This window comes from Oncorhynchus clarkii, unplaced genomic scaffold (genome assembly GCF_045791955.1).
Source record: "Oncorhynchus clarkii lewisi isolate Uvic-CL-2024 unplaced genomic scaffold, UVic_Ocla_1.0 unplaced_contig_4472_pilon_pilon, whole genome shotgun sequence".
Classification (NCBI taxonomy): domain Eukaryota; kingdom Metazoa; phylum Chordata; class Actinopteri; order Salmoniformes; family Salmonidae; genus Oncorhynchus; species Oncorhynchus clarkii.
In genome coordinates, this window is record NW_027261108.1 from 604,181 (window position 1) to 630,000 (window position 25,820).

Consider the following 25,820-nt stretch of genomic DNA (forward strand, 5'->3'; position numbering starts at 1 on the left):
GTCACCCTTTACGCTGCCAGTAGAGTCCCCGTTCCCCCTTTACGCTGCCAGTAGAGTCCCCGTCACCCTTTACGCTGCCAGTAGAGTCCCCGTCACCCTTTACACTGCCATCAGTAGAGTCCCCGTCACCCTTTACGCTGCCAGTAGAGTCCCCGTCACCCTTTACGCTGCCAGTAGAGTCCCCGTCACCCTTTACGCTGCCAGTAGAGTCCCCGTCACACTATACGCTGCCAGTAGAGTCCCCGTCACCCTTTACGCTGCCAGTAGAGTCCCTGTCACCCTTTACGCTGCCAGTAGAGTCCCCGTCACCCTTTACGCTGCCAGTAGAGTCCCCGTCACCCTTTACGCTGCCAGTAGAGTCCCCGTCACCCTTTACGCTGCCAGTAGAGTCCCCGTAACACCATACGCTGCCAGTAGAGTCCCGTTCCCCCTTTACGCTGCCAGTAGAGTCCCTGTCACCCTTTACGCTGCCAGTAGAGTCCCCGTCACCCTTTACGCTGCCATCAGTAGAGTCCCCGTCACCCTTTACGCTGCCAGTAGAGTCCCCGTCACTCTTTACGCTGCCAGCAATAGAGTCCCGTTCCCCCTTTACGCTGCCAGTAGAGTCCCCGTCACCCTTTACGCTGCCAGCAGTAGAGTCCCCGTCACCCTTTACGCTGCCAGTAGAGTCCCCGTCACCCTTCACGCTGCCAGCAGTAGAGTCCCCGTCACCCTTTACGCTGCCAGTAGAGTCCCTGTCACCCTTTACGCTGCCAGTAGAGTCCCCGTCCTGCCATTAGAGTTCCCGTCACCCTTTACGCTGCCAGTAGTGTCCCCGTCACCCTTTACGCTGCCAGTAGAGTCCCCGTCACCCTTTACGCTGCCAGTAGAGTCCCCGTCACCCTTTACGCTGCCAGTAGAGTTCCCGTCACCCTTTACGCTGCCAGTAGAGTCCCCGTCACCCTTTACGCTGCCAGTAGAGTCCCCGTCACCCTTTACGCTGCCAGTAGAGTCCCCGTAACACTATACGCTGCCAGTAGAGTCCCCGTCACCCTTTACGCTGCCAGTAGAGTTCCCGTCACCGTTTACGCTGCCAGTAGAGTCCCCGTCACCCTTTACGCTGCCAGTAGAGTCCCCGTCACACTATACGCTGCCAGTAGAGTCCCGTTCCCCCTTTACGCTGCCAGTAGAGTCCCCGTCACCCTTTACGCTGCCAGTAGAGTCCCCGTCACCCTTTACGCTGCCAGTAGAGTCCCCGTCACCCTTTACGCTGCCAGCAGTAGAGTCCCGTTCCCCCTTTACGCTGCCAGTAGAGTCCCCGTCACCCTTTACGCTGCCAGTAGAGTCCCTGTCACCCTTTACGCTGCCAGTAGAGTCCCCGTCACCCTTTACGCTGCCAGTAGAGTTCCCGTCACCCTTTACGCTGCCAGTAGAGTCCCCGTCACCCTTTACGCTGCCAGTAGAGTCCCCGTCACCCTTTACGCTGCCAGTAGAGTCCCCGTAACACCATACGCTGCCAGTAGAGTCCCGTTCCCCCTTTACGCTGCCAGTAGAGTCCCTGTCACCCTTTACGCTGCCAGTAGAGTCCCCGTCACCCTTTACGCTGCCATCAGTAGAGTCCCCGTCACCCTTTACGCTGCCAGTAGAGTCCCCGTCACTCTTTACGCTGCCAGCAATAGAGTCCCGTTCCCCCTTTACGCTGCCAGTAGAGTCCCCGTCACCCTTTACGCTGCCAGTAGAGTCCCCGTCACCCTTTACGCTGCCAGTAGAGTCCCCGTCACACTATACGCTGCCAGTAGAGTCCCCGTCACCCTTTACGCTGCCAGTAGAGTCCCCGTTCCCCCTTTACGCTGCCAGTAGAGTCCCCGTCACCCTTTACGCTGCCAGTAGAGTCCCCGTCACCCTTTACACTGCCATCAGTAGAGTCCCCGTCACCCTTTACGCTGCCAGTAGAGTCCCCGTCACCCTTTACGCTGCCAGTAGAGTCCCCGTCACCCTTTACGCTGCCAGTAGAGTCCCCGTCACACTATACGCTGCCAGTAGAGTCCCCGTCACCCTTTACGCTGCCAGTAGAGTCCCCGTCACCCTTTACGCTGCCAGTAGAGTCCCCATCACCCTTTACGCTGCCAGTAGAGTCCCCGTCACACTATACACTGCCAGTAGAGTCCCGTTCCCCCTTTACGCTGCCAGTAGAGTCTCTGTCACCCTTTACGCTGCCAGCAGTAGAGTCCCCGTCACCCTTTTTGCTGCCAGTAGAGTCCCCGTCACCCTTTACGCTGCCAGCAGTAGAGTCCCGTTCCCCCTTTACGCTGCCAGTAGAGTTCCCGTCACCCTTTACGCTGCCAGTAGAGTCCCCGTCACCCTTTACGCTGCCAGTAGAGTCCCCGTCACCCTTTACGCTGCCAGTAGAGTTCCCGTCACCCTTTACGCTGCCAGTAGAGTCCCCGTCACCCTTTACGCTGCCAGTAGAGTCTCTCCATCCCTCTCTTCTCCATCTTCCTCCTCTCCTCTCTCCATTCCTCTCCTCTCTCTCCATTCCTCTCTTCTCTCTCCATCACTCTCCTCTCTCGCCATCCCTCTCCTCTCTTCTCTTCCCCTACTCCTACAGAGTAGGAGGAGGAAACGGAGAGAGAGGAGGAGGAGACGGAGACATTTCTCTGATGACCCTGATGAAAACCAAATACGAGCTGAAAGCTTTATTCAGTAAAAAAAAAGCTGAATATTCTCAGGCTGTAGCAGAGATGGTAGGAATCTGGTGAAAAGGCAGGAAAACTGCAGTCAATTGAAATCTAGAGAAACAGATCGGCAAGTCGGTGGAATCTGAAATAAGACAGCCAAGCTGATTACCAATCATAAAGAAATAAACAATATATTTACAGACTTTTATCAGGAACTTTCTACTTCAGACAGTCCTTTAGCTATGCAGAAAGCAGAGGCATTCTTTCAGAATTTCAAACCTTCCTAAACTAACAGAGGAAGACAGGAAAGTATGTTCATCTCTAGGAGACAGAACGCGTCTCCTTCCTGCGCGGTATGACGGATGCGTGGTCCCATGGTGTTTATACTTTCGTACTGTTGTTTGTACAGATGAACGTGGTACCTTCAGGCCACTGTTTTTATTCTGAGGTCTTGGCTGATTTCTTTAGATTTTCCCATGATGTCAAGCAAAGAGGCACTGAGTTTGAAGGTAGGCCTTGAAATACATCCACAGATACACCTCCAATTGACTCAAATGATGTCAATTAGCTTATCAGAAGCTTCTAAAGCCATGACATCATTTTCTGGAATTTTCCAATCTGTTTAAAGACACATTCAACTTAGTGTATGTAATCTTCTGACACCCTGGAATTGTGATACAATTGTTGGAAAAATTACTTGTGTCATGTACAAAGTAGACTTGCCAAAACTATAGTTTGTTAACAAGAAATGTGTGGAGTGGTTGAAAGACGAGTTTTAATTATTCCAACCTAAGTATATGTAAACTTCCGACTTAGTAGTGAGTTATATCTGTTGGTAGACAGTAGTAGTGAGGTATATCTGTTAGTAGACAGTAGTAGTGAGTTATATCTGTTAGTAGACAGTAGTAGTGAGTTATATCTGTTGGTAGACAGTAGTAGTGAGTTATATCTGTTGGTAGACAGTAGTAGTGAGGTATATCTGTTAGTAGACAGTAGTAGTGAGTTTAATATTTTAGTAGACAGTAGTAGTGAGTTATATCTGTTGGTAGACAGTAGTAGTGAGTTATATATGTTGGTACACAGTAGTAGTGAGGTATATCTATTAGTAGACAGTAGTAGTGAGTTACATCTGTTAGTAGACAGTAGTAGTGAGTTATATCTGTTGGTAGACAGTAGTAGTGAGTTATATCTGTTAGTAGACAATAGTAGTGAGTTATATCTTTTAGTAGACAGTAGTAGTGAGTTATATCTTTTAGTAGACAGTAGTAGTGAGTTATATCTGTTGGTAGACAGTAGTAGTGAGTTATATCTGTTGGTAGACAGTAGTAGTGAGTTATATGTGTTGGTAGACAGTAGTAGTGAGTTATATCTGTTGGTAGACAGTAGTAGTGAGTTATATCTGTTGGGAGACAGTAGTAGTGAGTTCTATCTGTTGGTATTTTATTTTAACTTTATTTAACTAGGCAAGTCAGTTAAGAACAAATTCTTATTTTCAATGACGGCCTAGGAGTAGACAGTAGTAGTGAGTCTGTGTGTATGATGTCACACTGAGTTGTATCTCATTGTAACGCTTGTCTTCGTCCTCCTCTGATGAGGAGTAAGAAATGTCAGACCAATGCGCAGCGTGGTAAGTGTCCATATTGTATTGAATACCGAACACTTGAACAAAAACAATAAAACGACAAAAATGAACAGTCCTGAACGTTGAAGCAAAACACAGAACAGAAAATAATCACCCACAACTCAAAGGTGAAACCAGGCTACCTAAGTATGGTTCTCAATCAGGGACAACCAGGCTACCTAAGTATGGTTCTCAATCAGGGACAACCAGGCTACCTAAGTATGGTTCTTAATCAGGGGACAACGATTGACAGCTGCCTCTGATTGAGAACCATACCAGGCCAAACACAGAAATACCAAATCATAGAAAAAAGAACATAGACTGCCCACCCCAACTCACGCCCTGACCATACTAAAACAAAGACAAAACAAAGGAACTAAGGCCAGAACGTGACACTCATGTTTGATATTAAAGACCGGAGGACAGGAGATCTCTTGAAGATCCCCCCTGTTGACTGCTGTTCCTGAAAGTGTTCATTAGTTTAGTTAGTTCAGTATGTGAAGTGAGTGAATGGGTGAATATTAGAGAGTGATGCACATCGTAAGCAAGGTGAACTGGCTCTCTAGCTTATGAAGGAGAAACATTTACCTTCTGTAGACCAAGTCTGTAGACCAAGCAATGTTTATCTCTGTATGGTGCTATGATCCTGAAATGGAAAGGATCTCCGTACCTGCCCCTAACCAACTCTGACCCCTAACCTCTGACCCCTGCTGTGTGATGTCATCCTCTGACCCTGTGATGTCATCATCCCCAGACCCGCGGCCGCTGTACCGCGAGGAGACCATCGTGATTGCCTTGGCGTCTGTCTCCATAGTAGCAGTGCTGATCGTGGCGCTGTTCTTCGGGTACCGCATGCTGAGTGGAGACAGGAAACAGGGACTACACAACATGGACATGATGGAGGCCGCAGCCTCAGAACCCAGCCTCGACCTGGACAGCCTTAAACTACTAGAGGTGAGTAGTGGTGTTGTAGTACTTAGGGTTGCTGTTACTAGTGGTTAGGGTTATTATGACATGACATGATGGAGGCTGCAGCCTCAGAACCCAGCCTCGACCTGGACAGCCTTAAACTACTAGAGGTGAGTAGTGGTGTTGTAGTACTTAGGGTTGCTGTTACTAGTGGTTAGGGTTATTATGACATGACATGATGGAGGCTGCAGCCTCAGAACCCAGCCTCGACCTGGACAGCCTTAAACTACTAGAGGTGAGTAGTGGTGTTGTAGTACTTAGGGTTGCTGTTACTAGTGGTTAGGGTTATTATGACATGACATGATGGAGGCTGCAGCCTCAGAACCCAGCCTCGACTACTAGAGGTGAGTAGTGGTGTTGTAGTACTTAGGGTTGCTGTTACTAGTGGTTAGGGTTATTATGGCATGACATGATGGAGGCAGCAGCCTCAGAACCCAGCCTCGACCAGGACAGCCTTAAAGGACAACTCCACCACTTTTCAACCTCGTATTCATTCTCTCCAGCACCAGACCAGTGTCTACATATGTGAAAACATGTTTCTATAAACTGGGGTTAAAAAGAGAAGAAGAAAGGTCCTGTAAAAATGTTCTTTCTATCCAGAGGGAGGGTCGTTTCTAGGCAGAGGGAGGGTCGTTTCTAGGCAGAGGGAGGGTCGTTTCTAGGCAGAGGGAGGGTCGTTTCTAGGCAGAGGGATGGTCGTTTCTAGGCAGAGGGATGGTCGTTTCTTTGGAGCCAGAGGGGAGGGTCGTTTCTTTGTAGCCAGAGGGGAGGGTAGTTTCTTTGTAGCCAGAGGGTTGAGGGATGTTTCTTTGTAGCCAGAGAGTTGAGGGTTGTTTCTTTGTAGCCAGAGAGTTGAGGGTCGTTTCTCTCTAGCCAGAGAGTAGGGTCGTTTCTCTCTAGCCAGAGAGGAGGGTCGTTTCTCTCTAGCCAGGGAGGAGGGTCGTTTCTCTCTAGCCAGAGAGGAGGGTCGTTTCTCTCTAGCCAGAGGGAGGGTCGTTTCTCTCTAGCCAGGGAGGAGGGTCGTTTCTCTCTAGCCAGAGGGAGGGTCGTTTCTAGGCAGAGGGATGGTCGTTTCTAGGCAGAGGGATGGTCGTTTCTTTGGAGCCAGAGGGGAGGGTCGTTTCTTTGTAGCCAGAGGGTTGAGGGATGTTTCTTTGTAGCCAGAGGGTTGAGGGATGTTTCCTTGTAGCCAGAGAGTTGAGGGTTGTTTCTTTGTAGCCAGAGAGTTGAGAGCAGAGCAGAGCAGAGCAGAGGTCAGGATCAGAGCTCCTGCATTTTTCAGCATTTTCTTTAAAAAAGATAGATTAGGAGTTAGATAAACTTGGATTTTTTGTCAGGAACACATACTGGATTCTACCCTCTTCAACATAACCCCTACTTCAAATCAAAACTTAAAACCTACAACCTGATTTTGGACAGAATTACGGAATCACCTGGAAAGTTCACAACAACCAAGGATTTATTACCCTATACAGCAAATTCTCTGGAAAACAACAGAAACCTGAAAACACCATCCAACCTGGAACTGAGTGAGTAATGTTTAGTCTGAAACTATATTTTATTTCCAAAAGCCAAGAAGAAAAATACACGACATTACTTTATAAGGACTGAATTCTAACATAATTCTGCCAAGCTTGATACAGCTTCAACTAGCACTGACGTGTCAAGTGAGAGGTGTCAAAGCCCATTAGCCCAACAATGGCAGGAGAGTCACACAGTCTACCCCAACCAAATGGAGAGGCCTTAGAAGCTCCCTCCCGCTGTTCAGAGGTAATTCAAATACAGCACCCTTTGCATGTAAAGAATGATAAGGCAAGAAAAGACCACAAGAAGAAGCTCCTTATAGAAAATCAAGAAACACTTTTTGCTGACTATTACAAAAATGGGAACATCAGCAACCTTATCTTCCACACAAACCATCCCCTGGCATGGCACAGTGCCATATTAGCACACTACCCCTTTGTTAGGAGAGGGGGGGTTAACGAGGGGTGGAAACTCAGAATACTTGATAACGAGGACTCTGAGTTAAGTAATATAAATATCTATAAATCCGGAACAGTAATGGTACAGAGTAACCACAAACAGTTTCAGCTGGACTTTCACCAAATTAAAGAATCAGCCCAGCAGGAGAAGCTCTCCCTTGACAAAGATACCCCCACCCCGAGCGGGTCAGACCAGACTTCTTCATTATGTAACCCCACAGACGAGCAACCCCCAGCGGAGAGTCAACCTCCCAGCACAGATTACTACTCCCTCATTGAAATGAAGGATGAATTCACCCAGCTGGAGGTAAGGCAGATGGAGCTGGAACAGCAGGTGATTACACTTCAGTCAGCACAGACCCAGACAACAGTCCAGCACAACAACAGCCCCTTAACCAGACCCGGAGAGCTGGAGGTGGACAGAGACATATCTGCACTTTGGACAGTGGTGAGACAAATACAACAGGAGAAAGAGGAGCAGAACAGAGCACTAGAGGAGAGTATCAGACTGCTGGTGGAGGAGAGGTTGAGGGGGATGGAGGAGAAGTTGAGGGGGACGGCGTGTGACAGAGAACAACCCACTAGAGAGGTGGCCGCCCCCACAGAGAAGCCAGCAGAACAGCCCACCTCAGCACCCAACAAAAGTCTCGACACCACAGCAGAACAGTCCACACCAGACCCTGACCATAGAGTCAACACCACAGCAGAACAGTCCACACCAGACCCTGACCATAGAGTCGACATCACAGCAGAACAGACAAATGAAGAACCCCAAGCCCAGAGGCTCTCACCCCCTCTGAGCACCCCCCCTGTCAGCCACCCTGATAGCCCTTTTGACAACCCCCCCACACCCACTGAGGACAAACACAAGACACAGATTGTACTACTTATGGACTCAAATGGGAAATATATAGAAGAAAAAAAACTTTTTCCCAAACACAGTGTGTCTAAACTCTGGTGTCCAAACACCCAGCATGCCCTCGACCTTCTGTCTGAGGCCAAACTAGGCTCACCCAGCCACATAATAATACACACAGGCACAAACGACCTGAGAGCACAGCAGGAAAGAGTGGCCACAGCACTGAAGGGAGTGATTGAAAAGGCTTCTTCTACTTTCCCCAACGCACAAGTGGTTATCTCCACCCTGCTACCACGAAAATACTTCCACCCTGCCACAATACAGCGGGTAAATGCAAGTATTTCCCGTGACTGTGCCTCAAAACCAAACGTTTTCCTGGCCCACCACTCCACCCTGGACTTGAACAGCCTCTATGACCAGGTCCACCTCTACAAGGCAGCAGTGCCCACCTTTGCCCGAACTCTAAAGGACATCGCTCTCAAACGTATCCCCAACACTTCACACAGGAGCAACAGATCAATAGACACCCCATCCAGACCAGCGAGACACCCTCCCAGATCTGCAGGACCCCCCCTGGACCTACACATAGAGGACCCACGCCAAGAGGAATTACATCCAGACCACAGTACACCCAGACACATCCACACCCCCACCCCAACCAATCAACACCCCCCCACGTCAACCATGCCCACACCCCATTTAGGCCCCCTCAGATCAGACCTATGCCACTCCTGCCCACCCCATGCACCCCACCCCCGCAAAGAGGGCCTCAACATGGAAGCCACACATACGCCCAGGTAGTGAGCGGGCAAACAGTCCCAACCCCCACTCTCACACTCGCCGAAGCCAATGGCATGTACCAGATGCTCAGCAGGCTCTGCTCACACTTACTGGCCTGAGGCCAAACCACAACCAACAACATTGGACACTCTATGGAACAAAAAGCCTTCACTATATTATCCTGGAATATCCAAGGCCTGAGGTCATCTGCCTTTGGCCTAAAGAGCAGAAACCCGGACTTCACCAAAGAAATCGGTAATACAGACATTGTCATCCTGCAAGAAACCTGGTATAGAGGAGACGGACCCACTGGTTGCCCTCTAGGTTACAGAGAGCTGGTAGTCCCATCCACCACACTACCAGGTGGGTGGTATAGAGGAGATGGACCCACTGGTTGCCCTCTAGGTTACAGAGAGCTGGTAGTCCCATCCACCACACTACCAGGTGGGTGGTATAGAGGAGACGGACCCACTGGTTGCCCTCTAGGTTACAGAGAGCTGGTAGTCCCATCCACCAAACTACCAGGTGTGAAACAGGGAAGGGACTCAGGGGGTATGCTAATTTGGTATAGAGCAGACCTAACTCACTCCATTAAATTAATCAAAACAGGAACATTTTACATTTGGCTAGAAATTCAACAGGAAATGATCCTAACAGAGAAAAATGTCCTCCTGTGTGCTACCTATATCCCCCCACTAGAATCCCCATATTTTAATGAAGACAGCTTCTCCATCCTGGAGGGGGAAATCAATCATTTCCAGGCCCAGGGACATGTACTAGTCTGTGGCGACCTAAATGCCAGAACCGGACAAGAACCTGACACCCTAAGCACACAGGGGGACAAACACCTGCCTGGAGGTGACAGCATTCCCTCCCACATATGCCCCCCTAGGCACAACTATGACAACATAACCAACAAAAACGGGTCACAACTCCTGCAGCTCTGTCGCACGCTGGGTATGTACATAGTCAACGGTAGGCTTCGAGGGGACTCCTATGGTAGGTACACCTATAGCTCATCTCTTGGCAGTAGTACTGTAGACTACTTTATCACCGACCTCAACCCAGAGTCTCTCAGAGCGTTCACAGTCAGCCCACTGACACCCCTATCAGACCACAGCAAAATCACAGTCTACTTAAACAGAGCAATAATCAATCATGAGGCATCAAAGCCAAAGGAACTGAGTAACATTAAGAAATGCTATAGATGGAAGGAATGCAGTTTGGAAACCTACCAAAAAACAATTAGGCAACAACAAATTCAATCCCTTTTAGACAATTTCCTGGGTAAAACGTTCCGCTGTAATAGTGAAGGTGTAAACTTGGCAGTAGAAAATCTTAACAGTATATTTGACCTCTCAGCTTCCCTATCAAATCTAAAAATCTCAAATAGAAAACCGAAGAAAATTAACAATAATGACAAATGGTTTGATGAAGAATGCAAAAATCTAAGAAAGAAATTGAGAAACCTGTCCAACCAAAAACATAGAGACCCGGAAAACCTGAGTCTACGCCTTCACTATGGTGAATCACTAAAACAATACAGAAATACACTACGGAAAAAGAAGGAACAGCATGTCAGAAATCAGCTCAATGCAATTGAAGAATCCATAGACTCTAACCACTTCTGGGAAAATTGGAAAACACTAAACAAACAACAACAAGAAGAATTATCTATCCAAAATGGAGATGTATGGGTAAACCACTTCTCCAATCTTTTTGGCTCTATAACAAAGAATAAAGAGCAAAAACATATACATGATCAAATACAGATCTTAGAATCATCTATTAAAGACTACCAGAACCCACTGGATTATCCAATTACATTGAATGAGTTACAGGACAAAATAAAAACCCTCCAACCCAAAAAGGCCTGTGGTGTTGATGGTATCCTCAATGAAATGATCAAATATACAGACAACAAATTCCAATTGGCTATACTAAAACTCTTTAACATCATACTTAGCTCTGGCATCTTCCCCAATATTTGGAACCAAGGACTGATCACCCCAATCCACAAAAGTGGAGACAAATTTGACCCCAATAACTACCGTGGAATATGTGTCAACAGTAACCTTGGGAAAATCCTCTGCATTATTATTAACAGCAGACTCGTACATTTCCTCATTGAAAACAATGTACTGAACAAATGTCAAATTGGCTTTTTACCAAATTACCGTACAACAGACCATGTATTCACCCTGCACACCCTAATTGACAACCAAACAAACCAAAACAAAGGCAAAGTCTTCTCATGCTTTGTTGATTTCAAAAAAGCCTTCGACTCAATCTGGCATGAGGGTCTGCTATACAAACTGATGGAAAGTGGTGTTTGGGGTAAAACATACGACATTATAAAATCCATGTACACAAACAACAAGTGTGTGGTTAAAATTGGCAAAAAACACACACATTTCTTCACACAGGGTCGTGGGGTTAGACAGGGATGCAGCTTAAGCCCCACCCTCTTCAACATATATATCAACGAATTGGCGCGGGCACTAGAAAAGTCTGCAGCACCCGGCCTCCCCCTGCTAGAATCCGAAGTCAAATGTCTGCTGTTTGCCGATGATCTGGTGCTTCTGTCACCAACCAAGGAGGGCCTACAGCAGCACCTAGATCTTATGCACAGATTCTGTCAGACCTGGGCCCTGACAGTAAATCTCAGTAAGACCAAAATAATGGTGTTCCAAAAAAGGTCCAGTCACCAGGACCACAAATACAAATTCAATCTAGACACTGTTGCCCTAGAGCACACAAAAAACTATACATACCTTGGCCTAAACATCAGCGCCACAGGTAACTTCCACAAAAGAAAAAGAACACACACCATTGTAAATACAACCCATATTTATGCTTATTTATTTTATCTTGTGTCCTTTAACCATTTGTACATTGTTAAAACACTGTATATATATATATATATAATATGACATTTGTAATGTCTTTACTGTTTTGAAACCTCTGTATGTGTAATGTTTACTGTTAAATTTGGTTGTTTTTCACTTTATATATTCACTTTGTATGTTGTCTACCTGACTTGCTTTGGCAATTTTAACACATGTTTCCCATGCCAATAAAGCCCTTGAATTGAATTGAAATTGAAATTGAATTGCTTCTTTGTAGCTAGAGAGTTGAGGGTCGTTTCTTTGTAGCCAGAGAGTTGAGGGTCGTTTCTTTGTAGCCAGAGAGTTGAGGGTCGTTTCTCTGTAGCCAGAGATTTGAGGGTTGTTTCTCTGTAGCCAGAGAGGAGGGTCGTTTCTCTGTAGCCAGAGAGGAGGGTCGTTTCTCTCTAGCCAGGGAGGAGGGTCGTTTCTCTCTAGCCAGAGAGGAGGGTCATTTCTCTCTAGCCAGAGAGGAGGGTTGTTTCTCTCGAGCCAGAGGGAGGGTCGTTTTCTTGCTCTCCAGGACACCGCGAATCTCAGTGTTTGACAATGTTTTTTTATTGATGATGTCATACAGTATGTAGACACTGGTGTTGTGCTGAACGTGGAGTTGAGTTGACCTTTAAACTCCTAGAGGTGAGACTAGAATGGCAGTGTTATCACCTTACTAGCTTATAATGGATGGCCCCTTCCTCTCTCTCCCTCTATCTCTCTTCCTCTCTCCCCCTCCTTCTCTCTTACTCTCTCCCTCTCCCCTCTCTCTTCCTCTCTCCCTCGCCCCTCTCTCTTCCACTCTCACTCTCTGTCTCTTTCTCTCTCCCAGTTGATTGGTCGTGGGCGGTATGGCTCAGTGTATAAAGGTTCTTTAGACGAGCGCCCCGTGGCGGTCAAGGTGTTCACCTACCAGAACCGGCTGAACTTTGTCAACGAGCGAGCCATCTACCGTGTCCCACTGCTGGAGCACGATAACATCGCACGCTTCATCGTAGGAGACGAGAGACTCACAGCCGATGGACGCGTGGAGTACCTACTGGTCATGGAATATTACCCTCATGTGAGTACTGTACCTACTGGTCATGGAATATTACCCTCATGTGAGTACTGTACCTACGGGTCATGGAATATTACCCTCATGTGAGTACTGTACCTACTGGTCATGGAATATTACCCTCATGTGAGTACTGTACCTACTGGTCATGGAATATTACCCTCATGTGAGTACTGTACCTACTGGTCATGGAATATTACCCTCATGTGAGTACTGTACCTACTGGTCATGGAATATTACCCTCATGTGAGTACTGTACCTACGGGTCATGGAATATTACCCTCATGTGAGTACTGTACCTACGGGTCATGGAATTACCCTCATGTGAGTACTGTACCTACTGGTCATGGAATATTACCCTCATGTGAGTACTGTACCCACTGGCCTGGCTGGAATATTACCCTCATGTGAGTACTGTACCCACTGGCCTGGCTGGGATATTACCCTCATGTGAGTACTGTACCCACTGGCCTGGCTGGGATATTACCCTCATGTGAGTACTGTACCCACTGGCCTGGCTGGGATATTACCCTCATGTGAGTACTGTACCCACTGGCCTGGCTGGGATATTACCCTCATGTGAGTACTGTACCCACTGTGGCCTGGCTGGGATATTACCCTCATGTGAGTACTGTACCCACTATGGCCTGGCTGGGATATTACCCTCATGTGAGTACTGTACCCACTGGCCTGGCTGGGATATTACCCTCATGTGAGTACTGTACCCACTGGCCTGGCTGGGATATTACCCTCATGTGAGTACTGTACCCACTGGCCTGGCTGGGATATTACCCTCATGTGAGTACTGTACCCACTGTGGCCTGGCTGGTCTAGGGGTAATGCCACAGCCTCTGGTGTCAGCATATGTTCAAATCCAGTCTCCTGTCCTTTGACACAGTCTGTCTTTCACCACTGTCATCCTCTATATGTTCTATACTATTACAAGACCTGTTGTTTGGATCATGGATTGTCATTGGTTGATACCAGGGAGTTATTCACCATAATCCCTGTGTAACAGTTCTATTTGAATTATCAAGATGCATCCACTGTCCCACAGCCCAGCCATACATTCATAAACTTCATCCACTGTCCCACAGCCCAGCCAGGCATTTATAAACTTCATCCGCTGTCCCGCAGCCCAGCCATACATTCATAAACTTCATCCACTGTCCCGCAGCCCAGCCAGGCATTTATAAACCTCATCCACAGTCCCGCAGCCCAGCCATACATTCATGAACTTCATCCACTGTCCCACAGCCCAGCCATACATTCATAAACTTCATCCATTGTCCCGCAGCCCGGCCATACATTCATAAACTTCATCCACTGTCCCACAGCCCAGCCATGCATTCATAAACTTCATCCACTGTCCCGCAGCCCAGCCATACATTCATAAACTTCATCCACTGTCCCACATCCCAGCCATACATTCATAAACGTCATCCACTGTCCCGCAGCGCAGCCATACATTCATAAACTTCATCCATTGTCCCGCAGCCCGGCCATGCATTCATAAACTTCATCCACTGTCCCGCAGCCCAGCCATACATTCATAAACTTCATCCACTGTCCCACATCCCAGCCATACATTCATAAACTTCATCCACTCTCTCCCAGAAAAAAGCATGGGGCAATACATAAGCCTCCCTGTCTTCCCTATCTTGCCGGTCTGTCCCTGTGCTAGATGTTGCAGGTTTTTGTTATGTGATGTCCACCTTGCCATAGAGAGAAGGAATGTGAAGAGACTGACAGCTTCTCTGATCCAGGTGAATTGATTTATCAGGATCATTATAAAGGATATAAGAAATGGCAACAATAGAAACAAAGGTAAAACAAATGACCGTGTACATAGTTTGCATATATCTTTTCAGCTATTTGACGCGACCATATGTTAGCTTTAGTTGGCCAGCTAGCTAGCAAAGGAGAATTATATAGAACAACCTTTAGTCGGGAGTTATCACAATAATCCACAGGTTCACATGCCTTCACATGCCTAATTATAAAATTCATAGAGTATTACCCTCACATGATCCCTAAATCTTAGATAGATAGAAGCTGTTCAACAATCTGATGGTATTAAAAGCTGTTCAACAGTCTGATGGTATTAGAACCTGTTCAACAGTCTGATGGTATTAGAACCTGTTCAACAGTCTGATGGTGATAGAAGCTGTTTAACAGTCTGATGGTGATAGAAGCTGTTCAACAGTCTGATGGTGATAGAAGCTGTTCAACAGTCTGATGGTAATAGAAGCTGTTCAACAGTCTGATGGTGATAGAAGCTGTTCAACAGTCTGATGGTAATAAAAGCTGTTCAACAGTCTGATGGTAATAGAAGCTGTTTAACAGTCTGATGGTGATAGAAGCTGTTCAACAGTCTGATGGTGATAGAAGCTGTTTAACAGTCTGATGGTGATAGAAGCTGTTCAACAGTCTGATTGTAATAGAAGCTGTTCAACAGTCTGATGGTCATAGAAGCTGTTCAACAGTCTGATGGTAATAGAAGCTGTTCAACAGTCTGATGGTATTAGAACCTGTTCAACAGTCTGATGGAGATAGAAGCTGTTTAACAGTCTGATGGTGATAGAAGCTGTTCAACAGTCTGATGGTAATAGAAGCTGTTCAACAGTCTGATGGAGATAGAAGCTGTTCAACAGTCTGATGGTGATAGAAGCTGTTCAACAGTCTGATGGTGATAGAAGCTGTTCAACAGTCTGATGGTGATAGAAGCTGTTCAACAGTCTGATGGTGATAGAAGCTGTTCAACAGTCTGATGGTAATAGAAGCTGTTTAACAGTCTGATGGTAATAGAAGCTGTTTAACAGTCTGATGGTAATAGAAGCTGTTCAACAGTCTGCTGGTCTGGTAATAGAAGCTGTTCAACAGTCTGATGGTGATAGAAGCTGTTCAACAGTCTGATGGTAATAGAAGCTGTTCAACAGTCTGACGGTGATAGAAGCTGTTCAACAGTCTGATGGTGATAGAAGCTGTTCAACAGTCTGATGGTGATAGAAGCTGTTCAACAGTCTGATGGTCTGGTGATAGAAGCTGTTCAACAGTCTGATGGTAATAGAAGCTGTTCAATAGTCTGATGGTGATAGAAGCTGTTCAACAGTCTGATGGTGATAGAAGCTGTTCAACAGTCTGATGGTAATAGAAGCTGTTCAACAGTCTGATGGTAATAGAAGCTGTTTAACAGTCTGATGGTCTGGTAATAGAAGCTGTTCAACAGTCTGATGGTAATAGAAGCTGTTCAACAGTCTGATGGTAATAGAAGCTGTTCAACAGTCTGATGGTAATAGAAGCTGTTCAACAGTCTGATGGTAATAGAAGCTGTTCAACAGTCTGATGGTAATAGAAGCTGTTCAACAGTCTGATGGTAATAGAAGCTGTTCAATAGTCTGATGGTGATAGAAGCTGTTCAACTGTCTGATGGTAATAGAAGCTGTTCAACAGTCTGATGGTGATATAAGCTGTTCAACAGTCTGATGGTAATAGAAGCTGTTTAACAGTCTGATGGTAATAGAAGCTGTTCAACAGTCTGATGGTAATAGAAGCTGTTCAACAGTCTGATGGTAATAGAAGCTGTTCAACTGTCTGATGGTAATAGAAGCTGTTCAACAGTCTGAATGTGATAGAAGCTGTACAACAGTCTGATGGTGATAGAAGCTGTTCAACAGTCTGATGGTAATAGAAGCTGTTCAACAGTCTGATGGTGATAGAAGCTGTTCAACAGTCTGATGGTGATAGAAGCTGTTCAACAGTCTGATGGTGATAGAAGCTGTTCAACAGTCTGATGGTCTGGTGATAGAAGCTGTTCAACAGTCTGATAGTAATAGAAGCTGTTCAATAGTCTGATGGTGATAGAAGCTGTTCAACAGTCTGATGGTGATAGAAGCTGTTCAACAGTCTGATGGTAATAGAAGCTGTTTAACAGTCTGATGGTCTGGTAATAGAAGCTGTTCAACAGTCTGATGGTAATAGAAGCTGTTCAACAGTCTGATGGTAATAGAAGCTGTTCAACAGTCTGATGGTAATAGAAGCTGTTCAACAGTCTGATGGTAATAGAAGCTGTTCAACAGTCTGATGGTGATAGAAGCTGTTCAACAGTCTGATGGTAATAGAAGCTGTTTAACAGTCTGATGGTAATAGAAGCTGTTCAACAGTCTGATGGTAATAGAAGCTGTTCAACAGTCTGATGGTGATAGAAGCTGTTCAACAGTCTGATGGTGATAGAAGCTGTTCAACAGTCTGATGGTAATAGAAGCTGTTCAACAGTCTGATGGTGATAGAAGCTGTTCAACAGTCTGATGGTAATAAAAGCTGTTCAACAGTCTGATGGTAATAGAAGCTGTTTAACAGTCTGATGGTGATAGAAGCTGTTCAACAGTCTGATGGTGATAGAAGCTGTTTAACAGTCTGATGGTGATAGAAGCTGTTCAACAGTCTGATGGTAATAGAAGCTGTTCAACAGTCTGATGGTCATAGAAGCTGTTCAACAGTCTGATGGTGATAGAAGCTGTTCAACAGTCTGATGGTGATAGAAGCTGTTCAACATTCTGATGGTAATAGAAGCTGTTCAACAGTCTGATGGTATTAGAAGCTGTTCAACAGTCTGATTGTAATAGAAGCTGTTCAACAGTCTGATGGTAATAGAAGCTGTTCAACAGTCTGATGGTAATAGAAGCTGTTCAACAGTCTGATGGTATTAGAACCTGTTCAACAGTCTGATGGAGATAGAAGCTGTTTAACAGTCTGATGGTGATAGAAGCTGTTCAACAGTCTGATGGTAATAGAAGCTGTTCAACAGTCTGATGGAGATAGAAGCTGTTCAACAGTCTGATGGTGATAGAAGCTGTTCAACAGTCTGATGGTGATAGAAGCTGTTCAACAGTCTGATGGTGATAGAAGCTGTTCAACAGTCTGATGGTGATAGAAGCTGTTCAACAGTCTGATGGTAATAGAAGCTGTTTAACAGTCTGATGGTAATAGAAGCTGTTTAACAGTCTGATGGTAATAGAAGCTGTTCAACAGTCTGCTGGTCTGGTAATAGAAGCTGTTCAACAGTCTGATGGTAATAGAAGCTGTTCAACAGTCTGATGATCTGGTGATAGAAGCTGTTCAACAGTCTGATGGTGATAGAAGCTGTTCAACAGTCTGATGGTAATAGAAGCTGTTCAACAGTCTGACGGTGATAGAAGCTGTTCAACAGTCTGATGGTGATAGAAGCTGTTCAACAGTCTGATGGTGATAGAAGCTGTTCAACAGTCTGATGGTCTGGTGATAGAAGCTGTTCAACAGTCTGATAGTAATAGAAGCTGTTCAATAGTCTGATGGTGATAGAAGCTGTTCAACAGTCTGATGGTGATAGAAGCTGTTCAACAGTCTGATGGTAATAGAAGCTGTTTAACAGTCTGATGGTCTGGTAATAGAAGCTGTTCAACAGTCTGATGGTAATAGAAGCTGTTCAACAGTCTGATGGTAATAGAAGCTGTTCAACAGTCTGATGGTAATAGAAGCTGTTCAACAGTCTGATGGTAATAGAAGCTGTTCAACAGTCTGATGGTGATAGAAGCTGTTCAACAGTCTGATGGTAATAGAAGCTGTTTAACAGTCTGATGGTAATAGAAGCTGTTCAACAGTCTGATGGTAATAGAAGCTGTTCAACAGTCTGATGGTGATAGAAGCTGTTCAACAGTCTGATGGTGATAGAAGCTGTTCAACAGTCTGATGGTAATAGAAGCTGTTCAACAGTCTGATGGTGATAGAAGCTGTTCAACAGTCTGATGGTAATAAAAGCTGTTCAACAGTCTGATGGTAATAGAAGCTGTTTAACAGTCTGATGGTGATAGAAGCTGTTCAACAGTCTGATGGTAATAGAAGCTGTTTAACAGTCTGATGGTAATAGAAGCTGTTTAACAGTCTGATGGTAATAGAAGCTGTTCAACAGTCTGCTGGTCTGGTAATAGAAGCTGTTCAACAGTCTGATGGTAATAGAAGCTGTTCAACAGTCTGATGATCTGGTGATAGAAGCTGTTCAACAGTCTGATGGTGATAGAAGCTGTTCAACAGTCTGATGGTAATAGAAGCTGTTCAACAGTCTGACGGTGATAGAAGCTGTTCAACAGTCTGATGGTGATAGAAGCTGTTCAACAGTCTGATGGTGATAGAAGCTGTTCAACAGTCTGATGGTCTGGTGATAGAAGCTGTTCAACAGTCTGATGGTAATAGAAGCTGTTCAATAGTCTGATGGTGATAGAAGCTGTTCAACAGTCTGATGGTGATAGAAGCTGTTCAACAGTCTGATGGTAATAGAAGCTGTTCAACAGTCTGATGGTAATAGAAGCTGTTTAACAGTCTGATGGTCTGGTAATAGAAGCTGTTCAACAGTCTGATGGTAATAGAAGCTGTTCAACAGTCTGATGGTGATAGAAGCTGTTCAACAGTCTGATGGTGATAGAAGCTGTTCAACAGTCTGATGGTAATAGAAGCTGTTCAACAGTCTGATGGTAATAGAAGCTGTTCAACAGTCTGATGGTGATAGAAGCTGTTCAACAGTCTGATGGTAATAGAAGCTGTTCAACAGTCTGATTGTAATAGAAGCTGTTCAACAGTCTGATGGTAATAGAAGCTGTTCAACAGTCTGATGGTAATAGAAGCTGTTCAATAGTCTGATGGTGATAGAAGCTGTTCAACTGTCTGATGGTAATAGAAGCTGTTCAACAGTCTGATGGTGATAGAAGCTGTTCAACAGTCTGATGGTAATAGAAGCTGTTTAACAGTCTGATGGTAATAGAAGCTGTTCAACAGTCTGATGGTAATAGAAGCTGTTCAACAGTCTGATGGTAATAGAAGCTGTTCAACTGTCTGATGGTAATAGAAGCTGTTCAACAGTCTGAATGTGATAGAAGCTGTTCAACAGTCTGATGGTAATAGAAGCTGTTCAACAGTCTGATGGTAATAGAAGCTGTTTAACAGTCTGATGGTAATAGAAGCTGTTCAACAGTCTGATGGTAATAGAAGCTGTTTAACAGTCTGATGGTAATAGAAGCTGTTCAACAGTCTGATGGTGATAGAAGCTGTTCAACAGTCTGATGGTGATAGAAGCTGTTCAACAGTCTGATGGTAATAGAAGCTGTTCAACAGTCTGATGGTATTAGAACCTGTTCAACAGTCTGATGGTGATAGAAGCTGTTCAACAGTCTGATGGTGATAGAAGCTGTTCAACAGTCTGATGGTGATAGAAACTGTTCAACAGTCTGATGGTAATAGAAGCTGTTCAACAGTCTGCTGGTCTGGTAATTGAAGCTGTTCAACAGTCTGATGGTAATAGAAGCTGTTTAACAGTCTGATGGTGATAGAAGCTGTTCAACAGTCTAATGGTCTGGCAATAGAAGCTGTTCAACAGTCTGATGGTGATAGAAGCTGCTCAACAGTCTAATGGTCTGGCAATAGAAGCTGTTCAACAGTCTGATTGTCTGGTAATAGAAGCTGTTCAACAGTCTGATGGTGATAGAAGCTGTTCAACAGTCTGATGGTCTGGTAATAGAAGCTGTTCAACAGTCTGATGGTGATAGAAGCTGTTCAACAGTCTGATGGTCTGGTGATAGAAGCTGTTCAACAGTCTGATGGTGATAGAAGCTGTTCAACAGTCTGATGGTAATAGAAGCTGTTCAACAGTCTGATGGTAATATAAGCTGTTCAACAGTCTGATGGTGATAGAAGCTGTTCAACAGTCTGATGGTAATAGAAGCTGTTCAACAGTCTGATGGTAATAGAAGCTGTTCAACAGTCTGATGGTAATAGAAGCTGTTTAACAGTCTGATGGTAATAGAAGCTGTTCAACAGTCTGATGGTAATAGAAGCTGTTCAACAGTCTGATGGTAATAGAAGCTGTTCAACAGTCTGATGGTAATAGAAGCTGTTTAACAGTCTGATGGTGATAGAAGCTGTTCAACAGTCTGATGGTAATAGAAGCTGTTCAACAGTCTGATGGTATTAGAACCTGTTCAACAGTCTGATGGTGATAGAAGCTGTTCAACAGTCTGATGGTGATAGAAGCTGTTCAACAGTCTGATGGTGATAGAAACTGTTCAACAGTCTGATGGTAATAGAAGCTGTTCAACAGTCTGCTGGTCTGGTAATTGAAGCTGTTCAACAGTCTGATGGTAATAGAAGCTGTTTAACAGTCTGATGGTGATAGAAGCTGTTCAACAGTCTAATGGTCTGGCAATAGAAGCTGTTCAACAGTCTGATGGTGATAGAAGCTGCTCAACAGTCTAATGGTCTGGCAATAGAAGCTGTTCAACAGTCTGATTGTCTGGTAATAGAAGCTGTTCAACAGTCTGATGGTGATAGAAGCTGTTCAACAGTCTGATGGTCTGGTAATAGAAGCTGTTCAACAGTCTGATGGTGATAGAAGCTGTTCAACAGTCTGATGGTCTGGTGATAGAAGCTGTTCAACAGTCTGATGGTGATAGAAGCTGTTCAACAGTCTGATGGTAATAGAAGCTGTTCAACAGTCTGATGGTAATATAAGCTGTTCAACAGTCTGATGGTGATAGAAGCTGTTCAACAGTCTGATGGTAATAGAAGCTGTTCAACAGTCTGATGGTAATCCAAGCTGTTCAACAGTCTGATGGTAATAGAAGCTGTTTAACAGTCTGATGGTAATAGAAGCTGTTCAACAGTCTGATGGTGATAGAAGCTGTTCAACAGTCTGATGGTGATAGAAGCTGTTCAACAGTCTGATGGTAATAGAAGCTGTTCAACAGTCTGATGGTATTAGAACCTGTTCAACAGTCTGATGGTGATAGAAGCTGTTCAACAGTCTGATGGTGATAGAAGCTGTTCAACAGTCTGATGGTGATAGAAACTGTTCAACAGTCTGATGGTAATAGAAGCTGTTCAACAGTCTGATGGTGATAGAAGCTGTTCAACAGTCTGATGGTGATAGAAGCTGTTCAACAGTCTGATGGTGATAGAAGCTGTTCAACAGTCTGATTGTCTGGTAATAGAAGCTGTTCAACAGTCTGATGGTGATAGAAGCTGTTCAACAGTCTGATGGTCTGGTAATAGAAGCTGTTCAACAGTCTGATGGTGATAGAAGCTGTTCAACAGTCTGATGGTCTGGTGATAGAAGCTGTTCAACAGTCTGATGGTGATAGAAGCTGTTCAACAGTCTGATGGTAATAGAAGCTGTTCAACAGTCTGATGGTAATATAAGCTGTTCAACAGTCTGATGGTGATAGAAGCTGTTCAACAGTCTGATGGTAATAGAAGCTGTTCAACAGTCTGATGGTAATAGAAGCTGTTCAACAGTCTGATGGTCTGGTGATAGAAGCTTGTCAACAGTCTGATGGTGATAGAAGCTGTTCAACAGTCTGATGGTAATAGAAGCTGTTTAACAGTCTGATGGTAATAGAAGCTGTTCAACAGTCTGATGGTGATATAAGCTGTTCAACAGTCTGATGGTGATAGAAGCTGTTCAACAGTCTGATGGTAATAGAAGCTGTTCAACAGTCTGATGGTAATAGAAGCTGTTCAACAGTCTGATGGTGATAGAAGCTGTTCAACAGTCTGATGGTAATATAAGCTGTTCAACAGTCTGATGGTGATAGAAGCTGTTCAACAGTCTGATGGTAATAGAAGCTGTTCAACAGTCTGCTGGTCTGGTAATTGAAGCTGTTCAACAGTCTGATGGTAATAGAAGCTGTTCAACAGTCTGATGGTAATCGAAGCTGTTCAACAGTCTGATGGTGATAGAAGCTGTTCAACAGTCTGATGTTCCTCAGGTGCACATTCTGGCTGTCCCTCAGGTAGACATTCTGGCTGTCCCTCAGGTAGACATTCTGGCTGTCCCTCAGGGACACATTCTGGCTGTCCCTCAGGTAGACATTCTGGCTGTCCCCTCAGGTAGACATTCTGGCTGTCCCCTCAGGTAGACATTCTGGCTGTCCCTCAGGTAGACATTCTGGCTGTCCCCTCAGGTAGACATTCTGGCTGTCCCTCAGGTACACAGTCTGGCTGTCCCCTCAGGTAGACATTCTGGCTGTCCCCTCAGGTAGACATTCTGGCTGTCCCTCAGGTAAACAGTCTGGCTGTCCCTCAGGTAGACATTCTGGCTGTCCCCTCAGGTAGACATTCTGGCTGTCCCCTCAGGTAGACATTCTGGCTGTCCCTCAGGTAGACATTCTGGCTGTCCCCTCAGGTAGACATTCTGGCTGTCCCTCAGGTACACAGTCTGTCTGTCCCCTCAGGTAGACATTCTGGCTGTCCCCTCAGGTAGACATTCTGTCTGTCCCTCAGGTAGACATTCTGGCTGTCCCCTCAGGTAGACATTCTGGCTGTCCCTCAGGTACACAGTCTGGCTGTCCCTCAGGTACACAGTCTGGCTTTTCACCCAATAAATATTTGATTTTATAGTTTCAAATTCTTTGTACTGAATGATAATTTTGGGAAAGAAATATTCTCTTTAATTTGAGTATTTGTCACAGTGTAATAGGAAAGCAGCTTGGTCTCTACCTCTCCCCTGGAGCAGAGTGAACACAGCCTGTCCTCTCTGGGCAGCCAGGTTTGTCTGTGACGACCGGTCTCTATAGCCAGATTGTCCTCTCTGGGCAGCCAGGTTTGTCTGTGACGACCGGTCTCAATAGCCAGATTGTCCTCTCTGGGCAGCCAGGTTTGTCTGTGACGACTGGTCTCTATAGCAAGACTGTCCTCTCTGGGCAGCCAGGTTTGTCTGTGACGACCGGTCTCTATAGCCAGACTGTCCTCTCTGGGCAGCCAGGTCAGAGCCCAGGTCAGACAGAACCTTTGATTAACGGTCAGAGCCCAGGTCTGACAGAACTTGTGGTTAACAGTCAGAGCCCAGGTCAGACAGAACCTTTGATTAACGGTCAGAGCCCAGGTCTGACAGAACCTGTGGTTAACAGTCAGAGCCCAGGTCTGACAGAACTTGTGGTTAACCTTGATTTCAGTGTTGTGTAGGGTGAGACCAGGTGCCTTGATTTCAGGGTTGTGTAGAGTGAGACCAGGTGCCTTGATTTCAGGGTTGTGTAGAGTGAGACCAGGTGCTGCAGATTCCTGTAATGTTTTGGCCAATTCATTAATGTAGATGTTAAATAGTGTTGGACTTATTGGACAGCCCTGTTTCACTCCACGTCCCTGAGAGCCTGAGAGAAGCTTGTTGCCAGTTTTAACCACACATTTGTTTTTAGTGTTTTCCCTCCATTACCACTTTCTATTAGTTTATATAAAAACCTTTGTGCCAAGTTGAATCAAATGCTTTCTTGAAGTCTACAAAACACGAGCAGATTGTGCCTTTGTTTTGGTTGACTTGTTTGTCAATTAGAGTGGAGGGTATAAATGTGGTCTGTTGTACCATCATTTAAAAAAAAAATCAATCTGGCTTCTGTTCAAGACTTTGAGTGAAACGTTTTCACACACACAAAAAAAAACAGAAGATATGTTTAAAGTTAGAGTCCGTGCTCCTTTCTGGTTGACTCACTCAGTTTGGTCGTTTGATGTAGTTCCATTAACTCCCCTTGCCAGGTTTGTTCTAGCTCGTTTCTTCTGGCTAGCTTGTTAGTCTGCTGGCTAGGTTTTTGTGGTGTAGCTAGCTAGCGAGAGTCAAAACTTATTCATTTGATGGACAAAGGTACTTCTTGTCTTGAATTATTTTTTTAGATTTGAGTGTTTATCTCATTCTAAAAACACAACAAAACTGAAATAAGTCAGCAGCTCACTTTGAGCACGTCTGTAACTCTCCCTCTTCCTACCCTTCCTCTTTTCCCTCCTCTTCCTCTTTTCCCTTTCTTACCACTCCTCCTCATCCTCTTCCTCCCCTTTCCTATTGCTTTTCCCCCGCATCATTCTCTTGCTCCCCTTCCTCTTCTCCCTCCTCTTCCTCATCCTCCTTCTCCCCTTCCTCTTCTCCTCCCTCCTCCTCCCCTTCCTCTTCTCCCTCCACTTCCACCTTCACCTCTTCTCCCTCCTCCTCCTCCCCTTCCTCTTCTCCCTCCTCTTCCACCTCCTCCTCTTCTCTCTCCTCCTCCTCCCCTTCCTCTTCTCCCTCCTCTTCCACCTTCTCCTCTTCTCCCTCCTCCTCCTCCTCTTCTCCCTCCTCTTCCACCTTCTCCTCTTCTCCTCCTCCTCCTCCTCCTCCTCCTCCTCCTCCTCTACTTTAACTCTGGTGGGAAATGGGCTGACAGCCGACCTCTCCTTTCCTCATCCTCCTCTACTTTAACTCTGGTGGGAAGTGACCTCTCCTTTCCTCATCCTCCTCTACTTTAACTCTGGTGGGAAGTGGGCTGACAGCCGACCTCTCCTTTCCTCATCCTCCTCTACTTTAACTCTGGTGGGAAGTGAGCTGACAGCCGACCTCTCCTTTCCTCATCCTCCTCTACTTTAACTCTGGTGGGAAGTGAGCTGACAGCCGACTCTCCAACCTGTATCTGTATGTGTGTCTACGATGAAATAGTAAAGTCATGTTTTTGTTCTCCTCTCCAGGGTTCTCTCTGTCAGTACCTGAGTCTGCAGACAGGAGACTGGGTCAGCTGTTGTCGCCTCACACACTCTGTCACACGGGGGCTGGCCTACCTGCACACTGAGCTGCTGAGAGGAGGTAGGAGTCAGAGCTCTGGGACCTTCATCTTTCTTTAGCCCAGTGAGTCTGTGTGTGAATAAAAAATCCTTGAGAACACAGACTTATACTGAGACCTCAAAGCCTGTATGATGAGGAGGGGGAGGGGAGGGGGAGGGGAGGAGGAGAGGGAGGATATTGAGGATGATGATGATTTAGGTTGTAAGTCATGTTTTTCCTAAAGCAGAATATGTAAGGCAAAAGGCCCATGGTATTTCTACTCCCTAATGTCATGTTTAGAAAGCCAGGGAGGAAAACAGAGATGCTCTAATTGGTTTTATCATATCAGCCTCTACTCCCAGTGGAGAGAATGGAGTCATGCCAGAGAGCTAACACACTGTTCTGTTCTTCATCAAATGACAGGCTGCTGGGCTTCTGG

At 45.6% G+C, this 25,820-nt stretch overlaps 1 protein-coding gene across 1 annotated transcript in view; it reads left to right on the forward strand.

Annotated features, from left to right (window-relative positions):
• LOC139404863 (bone morphogenetic protein receptor type-2-like) overlaps positions 1–25,820 on the forward strand; it is a 156,208-nt gene that overhangs the window by 79,091 nt on the left and 51,297 nt on the right. Inside the window, exons 4-6 of the mRNA XM_071147395.1 lie at positions 5,033–5,232; positions 12,577–12,807; positions 25,309–25,423. Coding sequence (XP_071003496.1) covers positions 5,033–5,232; positions 12,577–12,807; positions 25,309–25,423 — 546 coding nt within the window. The remainder of the gene's footprint in view (positions 1–5,032; positions 5,233–12,576; positions 12,808–25,308; positions 25,424–25,820) is intronic.